The sequence below is a fragment of the Salmo trutta genome, chromosome 1 (genome assembly GCF_901001165.1).
Source record: "Salmo trutta chromosome 1, fSalTru1.1, whole genome shotgun sequence".
Taxonomy (NCBI): domain Eukaryota; kingdom Metazoa; phylum Chordata; class Actinopteri; order Salmoniformes; family Salmonidae; genus Salmo; species Salmo trutta.
This window is the reverse complement of record NC_042957.1, coordinates 30003935-30019750: the sequence shown is the minus strand read 5'-3', so window position 1 is coordinate 30019750 and position 15816 is coordinate 30003935. Positions and strand designations below refer to the sequence as shown.

The window sequence follows — 15816 nt, the reverse complement described above, 5'->3', positions numbered from 1 at the left end:
CACATGCGCAGAATACAACCGGCAGACCTTACCATGAAATGCTGATTACAAGCCTTTAACCAACAACGCAGTTCAATAAATAGTGTTAAGAAAATATTTACTAAATAAACTATAATAAAAATGTAATAAAAAGTAAAGTAACAATAAAATAAAGAGGCTATATACTTGGGGTACCGGTACCGAGTCAATGTGCGGGGGTACAGGTTAGTCAAGGTTGATGAAAAAGTCACAAACCTCGATCAACCTAGAGAATTTAAATTCTAATTTAACTAATGTAATATCTGAAGCATTAGTGACCAAGGGAAGTGTAACTGTACTCACCTGATGCTGAAGCAAAGCACCCTGGGATGTGAGGAGACCACACTGTGCTGTAGATGACCCCTTCATGACCCTGAAGGGTGCAGAGCGACTGGCCGCCACGGCTGAGATCCCACTGTTGGAACAACAACTCCACTCATAAAACAAAGCCATGCTATTTTTCATCCAATCCAGTTTGACTATCAGTGTGTGTGTGTGTGTGTGTGTGTGTGTGTGTGTGTGTGTGTGTGTGTGTGTGTGTGTGTGTGTGTGTGTGTGTGTGTGTGTGTGTGTGTGTGTGTGTGTGATGCTAATACTACCACCACCATTTTGAAACACACCACTTTGGCTGTGCGGTCCCATGAGCCTGACACCACCAGGTTCTCCTCACGGGTCTGACTCCAGTCCACAGAATAGACCTGGGAGAACAGGAAGTCCATCAACTAAAACTACAGTAGCAGCAAATGTGTCACATATGATAATGCATGGACCAGTAGGCTACAGTGATAACATTGTCATTTAGTAATTATACTGTACTTACAACAGTATTACGATGATGTATTGTAAGATGTAACCCTAAAATGGTATGCTTATAATAGTTACATTGGTAATATGATGATAAGCTCATGCAAGGTAACAAGCTCACCTCTTGTGTGTGCTCTTTGAGCACCTGCAGTGGCCCGGGCTGGGGGTTGGCTGTGTCCCAGACCTGCAGAGACCCGTCTCCTCCTCCCGTCAACAGGATATGCTCATTACTCTCACTCCACGTCACGTCAAACAGACCATCATTCCAGTCAAAACTACATGAGACAGAGGTAGCAATACGGGGAGAGGATGCATCAGCAAGTTGTTTCAGTGACTGTTGAATGTGTGATGCATTGTTGTCAAACTGTGTCAGTATGAGAAATTCAATGTTGGAAAGTTGATTACCTTTTCACAAGCGAGATCCCGGTCTCGGTCTGCTCCAGCACAAGCAGCGTCCCACATCCTTGAAAACACACACACACACACACACACACACACACACACACACACACACACACACACACACACACACTTCATTAGAATAAATGCAAGTAAGCATTGCATTAAATTGCAACAAGTTTTTGGTTTCATGATAACACTATGGAACCTAGCTAAAAACAATGGCTGTCATATTGTAATCGCCGACAGTAACCCACAATAAATATACACTTGCAGTCTCGAAACTCTCAACCCGTCAATCACAATGTGACATTAACCCGAGCCCTGCTCTTCGATTTTGTCGTGACGAGATTAATTTATTAAATAGTCTACACCGTTTATTCACCTGCAATTCCATAATACTGGGATGTTGCACACGCCAACCGTGTTGGAATAAACGGTGATATCTCCACTGCATAGCCGTGTCGAGCTGGGAACTTGAATGTCTTCATAACCTTTCAAGTTGTTTGGTGAGTTGTACTATGTCACTGCGTCGTCAAACAGAGCAACACTTGGTTGTAATGTTTAACCTGCCCAAAATAGTTGTGTGCGCGCATAGTTTTATGAAAATACAATAGGCTACAACGTAACAAAGCTTTATTAATCAGGAACGTTAACATATATTGTTAATAAACATGAATCTCTAGTGTATGGTCTCCACACTTCCTCGTTTGCGAGATCACCACGGAAGAACAAAGATCACAAGCCTTCTGATTGGTGAGTGATTTCTTGCAAGCTCCTCATTGGTCGAATGGTTTTGCGCACTGATTTACTGATCCCAAATCAGTCCTTGTGTTATTTTTAAGGGGCTTCGATTAACCTGACCCGGGTGCCCGTGTAAGAGTGTTTTGCCCGGGTGAAAGTTGATTGCATTTATTTTGGAACCGGTCTGACTCCCAAGCGTGAGCCAGGTGCCCCGTTCAAAGCCCATGGCAAAGTCGGCACAAAAAAGTGACGTAAGAGAGCATGTGGAGTAATGAGTAGGATTCTGTTATCACATGCAAAATGGATTGCTATTTAGCTTTATCTGCCTTCCCAATGAAAACGAGTTAGACAATTCAAACATGTATTTTATGGAAAAGAGATGTAGCCTATGTTTATGGACGATGCACCATGCTGACGATGCACCATGCTGCCTTGTTGACAAAATGAACGAGCGGCATAGATTACTGTTCGATTTGAGTGGGAGCTCCTCCCTACCGTGTTTCGCCTGGTGCCTCACGGTTCAGCATAATCGAATCCGCCCATTATGAACAAACGGCTGATAATAATTGTATAGAACCTAGTCATATATATATTTTATTATCTGGGTTCTCTATGGTCCAAATTCATGTCTATGGATTGGATACTGGGGATCCAATGCTTGAATTAATTTCATCACAAGGTGGCGACATTGCCGTGGGTGTCTGCAATCACTCACTTGAACGTATCTTCTACTTTATGTAATTTAAATAATGTTATTTGTCACCTGTAGTGTACAATTTCAAATTGTTAGGTTTCTTTAGTCTTGGTCTAGTTATTGTTTTTTGCTTGGTAACTTTATATAACACTCACTGAAAATAATCACAATGACTATTTTAATAATTCAAGAAAAGTCACTTGTTGCAACTCGATCACAAATGTTTAAAATTATAATAACAATTGTATCACTTAGATCATTTTGTTGAGTGTTTGGCAATTCAGGTTTGAAGTACAAAGTTAGGTATTTAGGACTCCTTTCCTCGGCTTCATTTGAAGATATTTAATCAGTCTTAAATCTATATAAGAACATGAAATCCGTTAAATTATCAATGTGATTTTTATTTTTGGCGCATAAACTGGTAAAAATATTGTTATTAGGCTACGCGGCAAAAAAAAGGGGCACATTGATAACCCAGAGATGATGCTTAGCGTCGGACACATTGAACTGATTAAAACAATTTCACAAAATAACCATAATGATATTGAATCGATAAACATTCGATTTAATACATTCTAAACGACGATGGAGCCTACTAAAAGGTGTGCAGACCAGCCCAGGCTAGCCCACAGCATCGGCCATTTGACGTTTCTGTGGTTCATGTGCGCCTTTGATTTATGACAGGACTTCAAAGCGCTCGCCCCGGCGTGAGAACCAGTCCGGAGCAAAGCATATAACCCGCGGATTTATGACCGAGCGCTGTTCCCATGATTGTCGGTGGGCAGCAGGCGCTGTTTGTCGTAATCCCCATTCACTTGGAAATGCTGATACTTTTTCTTTTAAGGAATTGAATGGTGTGACAGTGATTTACTAATGTAAATCTTTCTAACAGACCCAGGATAAAGAGAGTGGATTAGGCCAGCATAAAGATCCATCTTGGGAGGAGTGACCAAAGTTGTTTTGCCTTTATACTTCTGTTCCAAACCAGCGGTTTGTCAGGGCTGTTGATACCCTGTATTCGCGTTGACAAGTTCTTTCTCCAAGGGAGAAACGGAACCAGACTCTTTACAGATTCTCTTTTTTCCCCTTTGAATACCATTAAGCATTGCCATAAGTTAACCAATGCAATCAACTAGAGGTCCAGTCTAAGTGACACAATAGACACGTGAAATGGATATATTTGAAAACGTCAAGGCCTATAGGTCCCTGTAGTAGATATAATTACAGAACAGGGTGAGTTTTTGATGGGAAAGGCCAGAGACATTTTGGTGACTGATTTACAACTCTGTGTATAGGCTACCAGACAGTGCCAGACGGTGCCAGTTATGCAATTGTACTTATGTGTGTCTCTCTTAGGGAGTTTTGTTTCGTCTCAAAAACAAATAACAGGAAAGATGATTTTTTTTTTCCCTCACCAAAAGACTGAACATATAGTTTGTGGTCTTCAATTTGTGACTTGTAAAAAAATTGCTTTTAACATGGTACTATAGTATTGGCAGTGGCACACACACTGGTTCCATTGATCTGTGGTGAAACAAAGAAGAATATACTCTGAGTGGCCAAATATTCAAAAAAATGTTTAATCAGTGACATCCATAGAGGGCTGTTTGCATAGAAACCAGTTATATAAAAAGACAAGTTATAGTAGTATCATTGAACTGCAGTTGGAACTGTAATGTGATGTGTTGTTTTTGTACTTTCTAAAGAAAAAAGCTCCTGTCGTGTTCACAGCAGCAAATTGAAGTGCATCATACCAAATATGTCTTCCTCTATCTTCAATATAGCTTCTAGTTCATCTAATATTCATACATATTTACAAACTTGTTAGTTCATGGATTTGATTAGATACACCCTACATTGATTCATGTGTTGACTTATTATCTCCAAAACCTTTGGTTCTACCTCCAATGTTCTTCATCTGATTGATTAGAGCAACTCCAAACTAAAGACACTGCTTTGTGATTGTTAATCACACTATTTTCCACCAAGAGTTGAGATCGAAGCAAAACAAAACGTCTGCTGGATTTCGTTTCCATTTCTCAAATTCTGAAAATATTGCTCATAACAATGTGAATGAAACAGCCAATGTTGGGGAAACACATGCGCTAAAGCAATAGTGACAGTGAAGAAAATTATGAAAACAAAGGGAGAAAATGGAGTCTAGAGAGGTCTAATTTGAGTGCTGTTCTTTAATAAAAATAAAACATTAGTACATTTTAAGTGGATCTAATTATCCTCTCTCTCGCTCTCTCTCTCTCTCTCTCTCTCCCATGAGAGAGCTTGCATGCATGTGCTCTGAATTTGCACACAGCCAGAAATGAAATAAGCTGATGGAATAAAAGTCCATGGACACAAAAAAAGCCATAGTTAATAAAACAATCTTGTTCCTTTATCTGTATAGTGTGGATGGCCTCCGACCTTGTAAAAGTCGAACACTTAAAAGGCTCCCACTTCTGTTCCCCAAGGTCTGTATGGTTTGCTGCTGCCCTCTCGGTCTCTGCTCTGCTGTGAAGTGGATGTGGAGGAAATGGAGGGGCACACAGCTGAAGCTACCATAGACGCTGTGCTGCTCACACTGTGAGGTGTGAAGATGGGGAATCCTCCGGGAAAGGACAGGGGGAAAGTCTGGGCCGCAGCGGCAGCGGCCGCCGCGTGAACAGTGGCGGAGAGCGACAGGAGGGAGGTGGAGAGTGGGGGGACGCAGGGTGCCACGCTGCCATTAGAGGGCGCCCTGTGAGAAGAGTCAGTGTGGGCGAAGGTGGCCGTTAGTAGGGCCGAGCCGCGCTGGGGCACCTCCACAGACAGTCTACTGGTGGCGCTGTCTGAGGGGGGCAGTCCACTCTGCTGGAGGAAGGCGGTGGGGAGGGGGTGGAAGGCTGTGGCCCAGTGGTGAGGGGGGAGCACCTGCTGGTGGTGTGCCATGGATGAGGTCATGGCAGCTGCCTCCCTCTGAGACGCGCAGGTGCTGAGGTGGGAGACCAGGCGCACGCGCAGGGGGTCAATGCTGTCTAATCCCTCCACAGAGCTCAGGTACCTGGCCACCTCCGTCAGACACTCCCTGAAGCCCACGCTCATGAAGTCCATAGCCAGGGAATGGGCATCAAAATACCCTAGAGAGACAAACAGACAGAGGAGTGACAGTGAAAATATGAATGCCAAGCAACTATAAATACTGCCGGTCCCTCTAACGATCTGTAACGTAGCCAGCAGCTGCTGATGGGATTGAAGACTAAATGGTGTGGGATGGATACACACTGGTCCCCTAGGCTGACCATTAGGGCTCCGGCTGTGCCTCCAGGCATAAGCTTAACAGTCTGGGATTGTGCTGGGATGATTGTATGTTTGTTTTGTCTCCCCAGTGCACCCGTTTTTACACTCGCTGGAAACTCCAAACAAACCACCAACAGGGCAGCCTGTGAATGCAGCCTTCTCTCCTCCCACGGATTTATGAAAGCAAACACAATGCAGGGTCAAGTGCTCCTTTTGTCCCAGCATCGCTTTCCCACGAGTTCAACCCTGCCATTAGCATTGATTTCCACTCCTTTAATCTTGTCAAAGGGGTCTGCTTGCAAGGATTTCACTACACAGTATGGCAGAGAGCAGTTAGAAGCAGCCAATGAACTCCTTCCTTACCTTTACCGCCAGTGGTCTGCAGCATCTTTAGGTGATCCACTGTCATCTGCAATATTTCTGCTTTCTCTAATTTGGCAGAACCCTGCAATGAGCAACAGGATGTATGAAGCTTAAAACTCTCATAACTTTTTACGAATAAAAGACAGACAAAATGACCTTATCTGTTATTGTTTTGATGAAAATGAAACTTTTGTGTAAGTTCCGTTTAGAAATCAGAGCGGATATAATTCAAACTCACTTGTTTTTCAAATGCAGTTGGAACAAGTCGACGTAACTCTGATAAACTATTATTGATTCGATCCCTCCTTCTCTTCTCGATGATCTGGGATAGACAATTATATTATTGCATACTTGAAAATATAACAATTCAAGGCCTAATAATAATACTACTAATCATGTTAACAATAACGAGACAATAATTAAATACATGTTTAAATAATAAGTAATAAATAATACAGTAATGAATAATAAGCAATACATAATAACGATGATGGTAATAAACTACTCAATAAATAATTACCCCTCTTCGTTTTTTTCTTGCCATAACTTGGGTTGTTGTTGTTGGGGAGCCACATCTAATAAATGATCCATTGCTGTGCCTGCATGGGACAAACATAATCTATATGTTTTACTCAAAATAATATTTTTATTTTGCGAATGAGCAATTATTAATTTATGCATAAAACACTCATGTAACCTGCACTGATCAAGCAAGAGTCTCCTCTATATTCAAAATACATTGGAGAGAATTCTCCAAAATTGCCTGGATGTGTTCACAAACCACACATCAAGGTGAGAATTTGCACTTGTCATCTGAAGGTTTACACCAGAATAAAACGTTTTCGCTTTTGCTAAACTTTTCTCAACTTAAAGTTTCATCAACGTTTCCCATGTGGCGCAGACGCGGAAAATGTGGCTAACCTAACCCAAATCATTTTTATGAACTTACCCAGAATAATTATTCTCACTGCCGACATCAATAGTTTCATCCATGTCGCTGTCAGAAGTACTATCCTCACAAGGCCTCTTCATGGTGATGGCGAGAGTATGTCTTTACTAACGTCTCAGTGGATCGGTGCGCGGCCAGGTAGACTGATGACTGGTGCCTATACAATTCCCTCTGTACAGCTTTCCCACGAACCGTTGGAGCCTCAATCACTGATGCAGGGCAGCGTAGCCGCCTACGTCCTGCTTGGGAACACCCACAGTAGAAAAAACACGCCCCGAGCCACTGAGCAATGACGAGAGAGAGAGGTTTGTGCCGCTGCGCTGGACCAAGTTCCCTAGATAATTGGCTCTGCCCAGTTTTAGTCGGCCTACTGTTTAAAACACCCGCGGGCTGCGAAAAGCGTGAGAAACTGTTTACAGCAACGCGTACTGTGACAAAACATACACAGGACATAGCGGACTGTGTCAACCATAACAGAACATATATGTACGCCAGGGAATAATCAATTAGGCTACAGTAGCAAAACCGTTAGATGAACTTGAAAAAACGAAGCAAAAGTAGTGAATGAGAGAAAAATGTAATACGTCTAAAAAAAGATAACAATAAAAACTAAATAATTATTTCTAAATATAGAGTCTGTGTTAATGTTGGTGAAATCCTTCATCTTCAGTGAGAAATTAATTCCTCTGAGCAACTACTCCCCCCTCCCCCCACCTGAAACCTATTCACCATGACCAAGTCATTCCCTCCTTATGGGCCAATATGGAAAGATATAGTGATTTGGAATAATGTGTTGAATAGTTTTCCATAATAACCAGAATAAATGTATTTTAATAATTGACCACATTAGTCTAGGACATGGCTGGCAAAGGGATGGTGTGTTTGAGAGAAGTTAGATAATCATAGGAAAGTTTTAAATGGCGAAACTGAACATCCAGACCATCAGCAATCCTAATCTGCCCCCAGGGAGTGGAAGGAAGGAATGTCTATCTGTCTGTAGTGTGTATGACATCATGGACTTGCATGGAGAATGTCAAGAGTCTACACCTGGTCTTGAACTGAAGATGTCTACTCGACATCAAGGACTATAAAAAAGAGTAGATGGAGACATGGAGGAGCCAATAACATCTGATGTGAGCTTTGGGGAAAGAGATTTTCACGCATCTGAATAATCTGTTCAGAGATATGACACTATGGCTGTGTTTACACAGGCAGCCCAATTCTGATCTTTTTTCCACTAACTGGTCTTCTGACCAATCACATCAGATCTTTTCACATCAGATCTTTTTCAGAGTTGACCTGATTGGTCAAAAGACCAATTAGTGAGAAAAAAAATCAGAATTTGGCTGCCTGTGTAAATGCAGCCTATAACCCAAAGCAGAGATGCAACAGATAGGGAGTGCTGTTTGGAACTGAACAAAATACATTGGGATGCAGATCAAATAAAACACAACTTGAACAAAATTATTACATTGTAAATATAATTGAGGATTCAAAAGAAAGAAAGGAAATATTGAATCAAAGACACATTTTGCTTCTTGTTTTAAACACATTGCAGTTCGTATGAGAAAAGTATCTCACCACAAGAGGTACACACACACACACACACACACACACACACACACACACACACACACACACACACACACACACACACACACACACACACACACACACACACACACACACACACACACACACACACAATGAATTGGGTCCCCTGCCAGTTGGATGCTCCAGCTGTAGTTAGTTTCCTGGGTTAAACAGTGAAGACAGCGCATTGTTTGGTGCACAATCTCCCCCCCCCCCCTCGTCATGTGCCTAACCCCTGGTGGAGGGTAGCACAGACTCCCAGGCAGCCTGCCAGTGTGATGACTCGTTCCCACAACTCACCGCACTGCAGTGAAACCCAATCGTCGTGTGAGATGCAGCCAGGAACACAGGCTGGGCTGGTGTGACAGGGAGGTTACCGCTAGCTAAGCTTCGCCCCCCTCCACTGCCAACACCGCTGCTCGTAACCCTATTCTTCACATTGTTTGTGTTTGTGGTATGCCCAATTGAACCCACATGATCTAAAAGCTTATAAATGCACCACTACCATAATGGACCTGGGCAACTTTTGACCTTTCACACGTTCATTTCTTTTTCACAACTTTGTTTCAACAAAGAGGTGGTCTCTTTGGTGGGATCTTTAGTAAACAGGTTGTTTTTATTCTTGTTTGTGAAATACATTAATAAATAACTTCAACTTAAGTCAAACCACACTACTAGAGGGAAAGTACCGTCTCTTAGTAAAATAGTACAAAAACTGAGCACTCAAAATAATATTTAAAAAAAGAAAGTCCTTATTTCTTTGTATTTTGTCTCTTTCTATCGCCATCAGTGATTAATATGCTACAGTGGGTTTGCACTATGACCATGGTGTCCACACTCTTTACCTCTTCTCTTCCTCCTGGGTCTGAGAGGCTGGTCTCTACTCCCCCACCTCACTCATCCACACCCACCTCCCCCTGAAGATAGGCCAATTGACCTGTCAACACCCTCTCATAGCCCAGTGCCCTGCACAAGCTCTCTCAGGTGTGACCCAGGGAATAGAGGAGTAATTAAAACATGTGCTGTAGTCCTACTGGGACTTTCCCTACCAATCCCTCCCATGATGAGAGTTATCCGTACAAGGGATTTCAAACCAGTGTGTTACTGGAAATGTATTCTTTTAACATGTTTAATGACTAGTTGTAATCAAACCGACCACATTTATCTAAGGAAATCTATAACAATATAAGGTCACAAAGACCCTTGAAAATGATTTCAAAGGCAGTTTTGATATAACATAGATGGCAAAGTATTAGACAATTAATTTCACGTGTCCTCCAGATCCTTCAAAACAGTGTAAATTGTTGAACATTTAATTTGCCAAAAGGGGGATAAAACTTCCATCTCCCCCACCTTAATCTGTTTGTTTTCACCTTCCATCCTTGGGAGATAGAAAACAAGAGCCACTGATTAAAACCCAGGACATGACTTGAAAACATTAGTTGAAATATGTCTGCCATCGTCGAGTCTCCTTGACGGTGTCTTGAAACAGTATGCCTGGTGTCACCTCTTAGAATAGTCTGAGCATGAGGCTGGTCCAGCCTTGGGCGACGTGCGCAAGGGCATAATGTACTGTGTGTGTGCATGTGCGTGCGTGTGTGTGAGAGGGAGAGACTATGTGTTTGTGTGAAAGAAAGAGTGTGTGTGTGGAGACTGTGTGTACATGTGTGTGTCAGTGTGTGAGAGAGAGAGTGTGTGCACGTGTGTGTGTGTGTGTGTTTGTGCCTGAGTCCTCCATTCCCATGCAGGAGGTAAAATTCTCGTCATCCCAAACATACTTGCTCCATCCTCCACCCTGCCCCATGCACCAGCCCCTGCCCCTGTGCCATGCGATGGGGCCCCGGCCCGGTGTGCCATGGTATCAGTGGTTCTCAAGGCTGCCCAGCCTGGGAAAGGCTGTGTGGAGTCGTTCCAAAATCAGCATTACAAGCATTATTGTTCTTACCCTCCCAGAGTCCCCAGCACACAATGAAAACAACAGCAACAGCCACAATATCAAGCCCTCCTCCTAACACAAGGCTGCCCCTTAGTCACCTGCGAGCTGCCTTCTTCAAACAAAGTTAACTGCTTCATGGTAACAGACGCCGTTACCGGGGCCTCCACTTCCTGCGCTCTCTTTTCTTGGGCTCAGACAAGGACGTCCCCTCTCACCACTCCCAGTATGAGTGAAAAACAAGTGGATTTCTTACAGAATGCAATAGGCTACAGACCTTGGATCTACTGAGTAAATCCATTACGTATTAAGGGAACTTAATACGTAATGATACAAGCCTGTTGCTTGTATCATTACTTTATTATTTTTACATTTAAAATGTTACCTTTATTTAACGAGGCAAGTCAGTTAAGAACAAATTCTTATTTACAATGACGGCCTACCAAAAGGCAAAGGGCCTTGGGGGCTGGGATTAAAAATAAATAAAAATATAGGACAAAACACACCACGACAAGAGAGACAACACAACACTACATAAAGAGAGACCTAAGACAGTAACATTTCATGGCAGCAACACAACACAGCATGGTAGCAACACAACATGACAACAACATAGTAGCAACACAATATGGCAGCAGCACAACATGGTAGCAGTGCAAAACAGGGTACAAACATTGTTTGGCATATAGATTCAGCCCCATAAATTGTCTACTAATATTTAAAAGGATTTTAGACTTTTGCTCTGGGTGTTTAGAACCGTCTGAGACCAATAAATGAATCCGTCACATTTAAAATCAAAACATTAGTGTATATCATTACAACAGGTTTGCTAAAACAACAATCCAGTCCTATCCAAATAATCCAGACTCTTCCTTATTGTTGTCCAATTTGTCAGAGACAAACGACCCTCTGTTTATTCTCCCTGAGAGTGGGAACGAGCAGTCACTGTGACAATGCCCTGGGCGGGCGGACTCCAAACCTCTTGACTCCAGAGTCATATTATAGGCCCTTTATTAGTGTTTAAGGTCACAGAGAGACAAGCAAGTGCATCCTATATCAGGAAGCGCTGTGCGTCTCAGGAGTGAAATAGTTGGCTTTTAGCTGGAGCGGCGGCCGTGAGTCGGATATCCTGGGAAGCGAGAACATGGCAGACGGGGTCCAGGCGTCGTACAGGCCAACGCTGGAACAAAACGGCACAGAATAATAGGTCCCTTCCTGCCATTCACCCTGTCACGCTGCTGTATTTCTGTCAGGCCTTTTAAAAAGCAACACGTCTGGAGTTCCCCTTCGCAGGCACACGCTCAGAGACTCTGTCCAGCAGCCCACAAATCATCCCCCATTCTAGATTGACATCTCCTAGTCCAGATAAGGTGTGTCCAGATTGCATCCTTCATGGGGTATGAATGCATGATCATACCCAGAGAAGACTAATGCTTGAGGACGGGCACATTCACTTATCTGGTGTTATAATGTTTTTTAGCAGTGAGAGAGCTTTGGCATCCTGGTGGAAGAAGTGGTATAGAACATATTTATAGACATATTACAGACAGGTGCTCCACTCTACTGTTTCTATTTCCTGTCTAGTGACCTGACTTTCCTGTCAGGATACATGCTTTAGGAAGTATTGGGTCTCCCTACTATGTCTCCAGACCCCATTGTCAAAACCTCCAGACCCCATTGTCCATTTCACCTTTGAATTGTAGTGGCATCCCTTGCCAAAATTAAACATTTACGATTTCTTTCAAACTTAAAAAAATAATCAGTTAAACAACTGATTGTTGTTTTTACCTCTAAAAGAAGGAAAGGAACAACAAATTGATGATTTCTGATCACATAACCTATGACCACACACACACACACACACACACACACACACACACACACACACACACACACACACACACACACACACACACACACACACACACACTGGAGGGACTCCCGTGGTAAATGTGTAAAACCAATTATCAGCTGGGAGTGAGGAAGTCATCAGCCACACATAACATGACCTGACCACTGTGAAATCGCGGCCCCGGCGTGCAGGATACAGCGGTTGTCTGGCAAAAAGATACACTTTTACCTGTGGCTTCAGCCAATGAAACTACCTTCCCAATAGTTTTCTAGTCTACTACTGTGGTTCACGGGAGAAAACAAACCAAGAAAGCAGTAAGAGTAACAGATACTGCCCCCCCCCAAAAAAACACACACACGTGCATACTTCTCTTACACTTTGTTTGATCTTCAGAAAGTCAAAAATAACCAAGACTGTTAGTGCAGAATATATTAGCTAACTTTTGTTCTGCAAGAGGTATAACACAGGCATCCTAGTGAAAACACTGTCTGTGTTCAGGGTCTCCAGACAATCGCCTGACTTCTCCTCTCCAGTGCCCAGTCCCAGCCCTAGACAGACCATCTCTCCTTGGGGTGGGTCTGGGCCCTCTTGATCTGGCCCTGAGGAGCCACAAGGCTGTCCAGGAAGGAGCTCTCAGCCAGACGATATCAGGGCAAGACCTGCTAGAGCCACAACACTGATACAGTCGGTCACTGGCTCCTGATAAACAATGCTAAATATTGTTGTTATGGGCTGTGTCCCCAATGTTCTATCACTGTCTTTTCTTCCACTTTGAAGGATGCCTGTGAAATTACAATAAGCTAATGTTCACACACTGGCGAATGCTGCGGGTTTGTGATGAGTGATAAGGATGGAAACTATGGGCATTGATGTGTCAAAAATAAAAAAAGTTTTATTGTCAAATTCACCGGATAGGTGCAGTGAAATGTGATGTTTTACAGGTTCAGCCATAGTAGTATGGCACCCTGGAGCAAATTAGGGTTAAGTGCCTTGCTCAAGGGCACATCGACAGATCTTTCACCTTGTCGGCTTGGGTATTCCAACCAGCGACCTTTCAGTTACTGGCCCAACGCTCAAAGAGGTCTGAAAATTCTAACCAAAAACATACAACCTTGTATTGACTGCAAACACACCTGAATACTTTCAGTTGTCTTTTACAAAAGTTTTATGAAACATAAAACAAGAATATGATAAATATCATAAGAAGCAATAACAGTTTCCACATGACAGCAAAAATTCTAGAAGTCTAGCTGCATCATGGGAATGGCCATCTATTTCAGGCCAGACTTGAGATGAACGCTATTCTAATTCAAGACTAGTTTTTCACGGTCCCCCATCACTTTGGGAAGACAATACCTTATACTTCTTTTTGGTCGGTGTTCCGTCCACGGGACAGTTGAGCTAACGTAGGCTAATGCAATTAGCATGAGCTTGTGAGTAACAAGAACATTTCCAAGGGAATAGACAGATCTGATATTGTCAGAAAGCTTAAATTCTTGTTAATCTAACTGCACTGTCCAATTTACAGTAGCTATTAGAGTGAAAGAATACCATGCTATTGTTTGAGGAGAGTGCACAATTTTGAACATGAAAAGTTGTTAATAAACAAATTAGGCACATTTGGGCAGTCTTGATACAACATTTTGAACAGAAATGCAATGGTTCATTGGATCAGTCTAAAACTTTGCACATAGACTGCTGCTATCTAGTGGCCAAAACCTAAATTTCACCGGCTGGAATAATACATTATGGCCTTTCTCTTGCATTTCAAAGATGACGGTACAAAAAAAATACAAAAGAAAGGTTGGTTTTCTCTTTGTATTATTGTGTTATATTCTCCTACATTCCTTTCACATTTCCACAAACCTCAAAGTGTTTTCTTTCAAATGGTACCAGGAATATACATATCCTTGCTTCAGGACCTGAGCTACAGGCAGTTAGATTTGGGTATGTCATTTTAGGCGAAAATTGAAAAAAAGGGGCGGATCCTTATTATCAGAGATAAGAGCTGAAGAACATTACTACCATACATGCTTGACCCCTGCCCCTCCCCTCTGGTGCTCTGTTCCCTGGCAGCCCGGTCCAATCTACCCCAACCACCGTGGCTAATCTCTGGGAGAATGTGACAACAGAGGGGTCAGCTCCCTTATCGAGGTGCGTGGGGGCGGCTGGGGGGTGGCCGGGTGCTCGCAGGCCCCGATCACCCACACGTCCAGCGGCTCTTCACACACTCAGCGCGGGAAACACTGGGAGGGGCAGCTGTGGCTGTAGAGGCCCAGGCCTGGAAAATACCTGTCATCAACGGGCCTGTGAATCACCCAGAAGAATCTAAGGCTGTTCACACTGACCACCACAGAAAGACGCAGGGAGAGGAAGAGGTGTCCATGACGTCTCCTAGATAGTCACTGCTCTTTCCCAATGAGCTGGCAAATAGATATCACGTGCCTGGACTAGGAGGATGTATCACCCTGTATGAGAAAAGGTCCTGGAAATGAAAGGAATGAAAAACAATGATTTAAGGTTTCACTACTTTGACGTCAAGGCCATTAGGAATATTCAAAAGTCTTGAAAGTTGCTTTAAAAGAGGACTCGGTTCTGTTTTATCATTTAAAAGACCCTAACCCCAGAGCAACACTCACGCAATAATGGCTTGATTGTAGATAGCATGAATGATTTATCTGTTCATTTGTTCCTGTTGAACGTATTGACCAGCAATGCTTACCTCATAAAAGGATATGGGACCAGAAGATTAGTGGCCCCATGGAATAATCTATTTACATGATCTCAGTGAAACTTGGGCAGTGAATGGACCTGGAAGTGGCTGCCCATTGTTAGACCGGGCAACAGGATAAGCTGACAAATCTATGAGGCATAATGGCACACTCTATTCTTCTTATTGACTAAACATCTGTGGAGGGTTAACTGGTAGAGAGAAGTCCATGGGACCCAAGCTGGCTGCCCAGAGGTGTGCTGCAGCCCTGTGTGCCTCCGGCGCCAAGCCAATGGCCGTCGCTGCCATTGTTCGTAACCACGCTCTTTGTTTTCCTGTCGTGGATCTGGTTGCTGGTCTTGGTTCAGGTCCACTGATGAAGACGAAGCCACTGCCCCTCCTCTCTCCCAGACTGTAACCTGACCGGGCCTGACTGCCAAGGGGACAGAGTAAATAACGGGCGGTGACAGAGCGCTGGCACGCCACA

General features: G+C 43.2%; 2 protein-coding genes across 2 annotated transcripts in view; both read right to left on the bottom strand.

Moving 5' to 3' along the window:
• The window catches only part of pex7 (peroxisomal biogenesis factor 7), a 31978-nt gene extending 30021 nt beyond the window's left edge, over positions 1–1957 (bottom strand). The window contains exons 1-5 of the mRNA XM_029752474.1: positions 1607–1957; positions 1228–1285; positions 944–1097; positions 639–716; positions 322–433 (exon numbers count right to left, since the gene is read on the bottom strand). Coding sequence (XP_029608334.1) covers positions 322–433; positions 639–716; positions 944–1097; positions 1228–1285; positions 1607–1712 — 508 coding nt within the window. The 5' untranslated portion in view covers positions 1713–1957. The remainder of the gene's footprint in view (positions 1–321; positions 434–638; positions 717–943; positions 1098–1227; positions 1286–1606) is intronic.
• Positions 1958–4215: 2258 nt separating this feature from the next.
• On the bottom strand, positions 4216–7443 carry LOC115193628 (hairy/enhancer-of-split related with YRPW motif protein 2-like). The gene is made up of 5 exons (XM_029752462.1): positions 7242–7443; positions 6813–6891; positions 6531–6614; positions 6293–6374; positions 4216–5769 (listed from the first exon to the last, which is right to left on the bottom strand). Exons 1-5 carry the CDS (start codon positions 7322–7324, stop codon positions 5096–5098), a joined length of 1002 nt encoding a protein of 333 aa, XP_029608322.1. The 5' UTR covers positions 7325–7443; the 3' UTR covers positions 4216–5095.
• Positions 7444–15816: the final 8373 nt, after the last annotated feature.

What these genes read in the sequence shown, in the direction of transcription:
- LOC115193628 (XM_029752462.1), bottom strand. Translation starts at nt 7,324, where the DNA reads ATGAAGAGGCCTTGTGAGGATAGTACTTCTGACAGCGACATGGATGAA. An exon ending in CAACTGCATTTGAAAAACAA is followed by an intron (nt 6,375 to 6,530) that starts GTGAGTTTGAAT and finishes TGCTCATTGCAG; the next exon opens with GGTTCTGCCAAATTAGAGAA. An exon ending in GCAGACCACTGGCGGTAAAG is followed by an intron (nt 5,770 to 6,292) that starts GTAAGGAAGGAG and finishes TTGTCTCTCTAG; the next exon opens with GGTATTTTGATGCCCATTCC.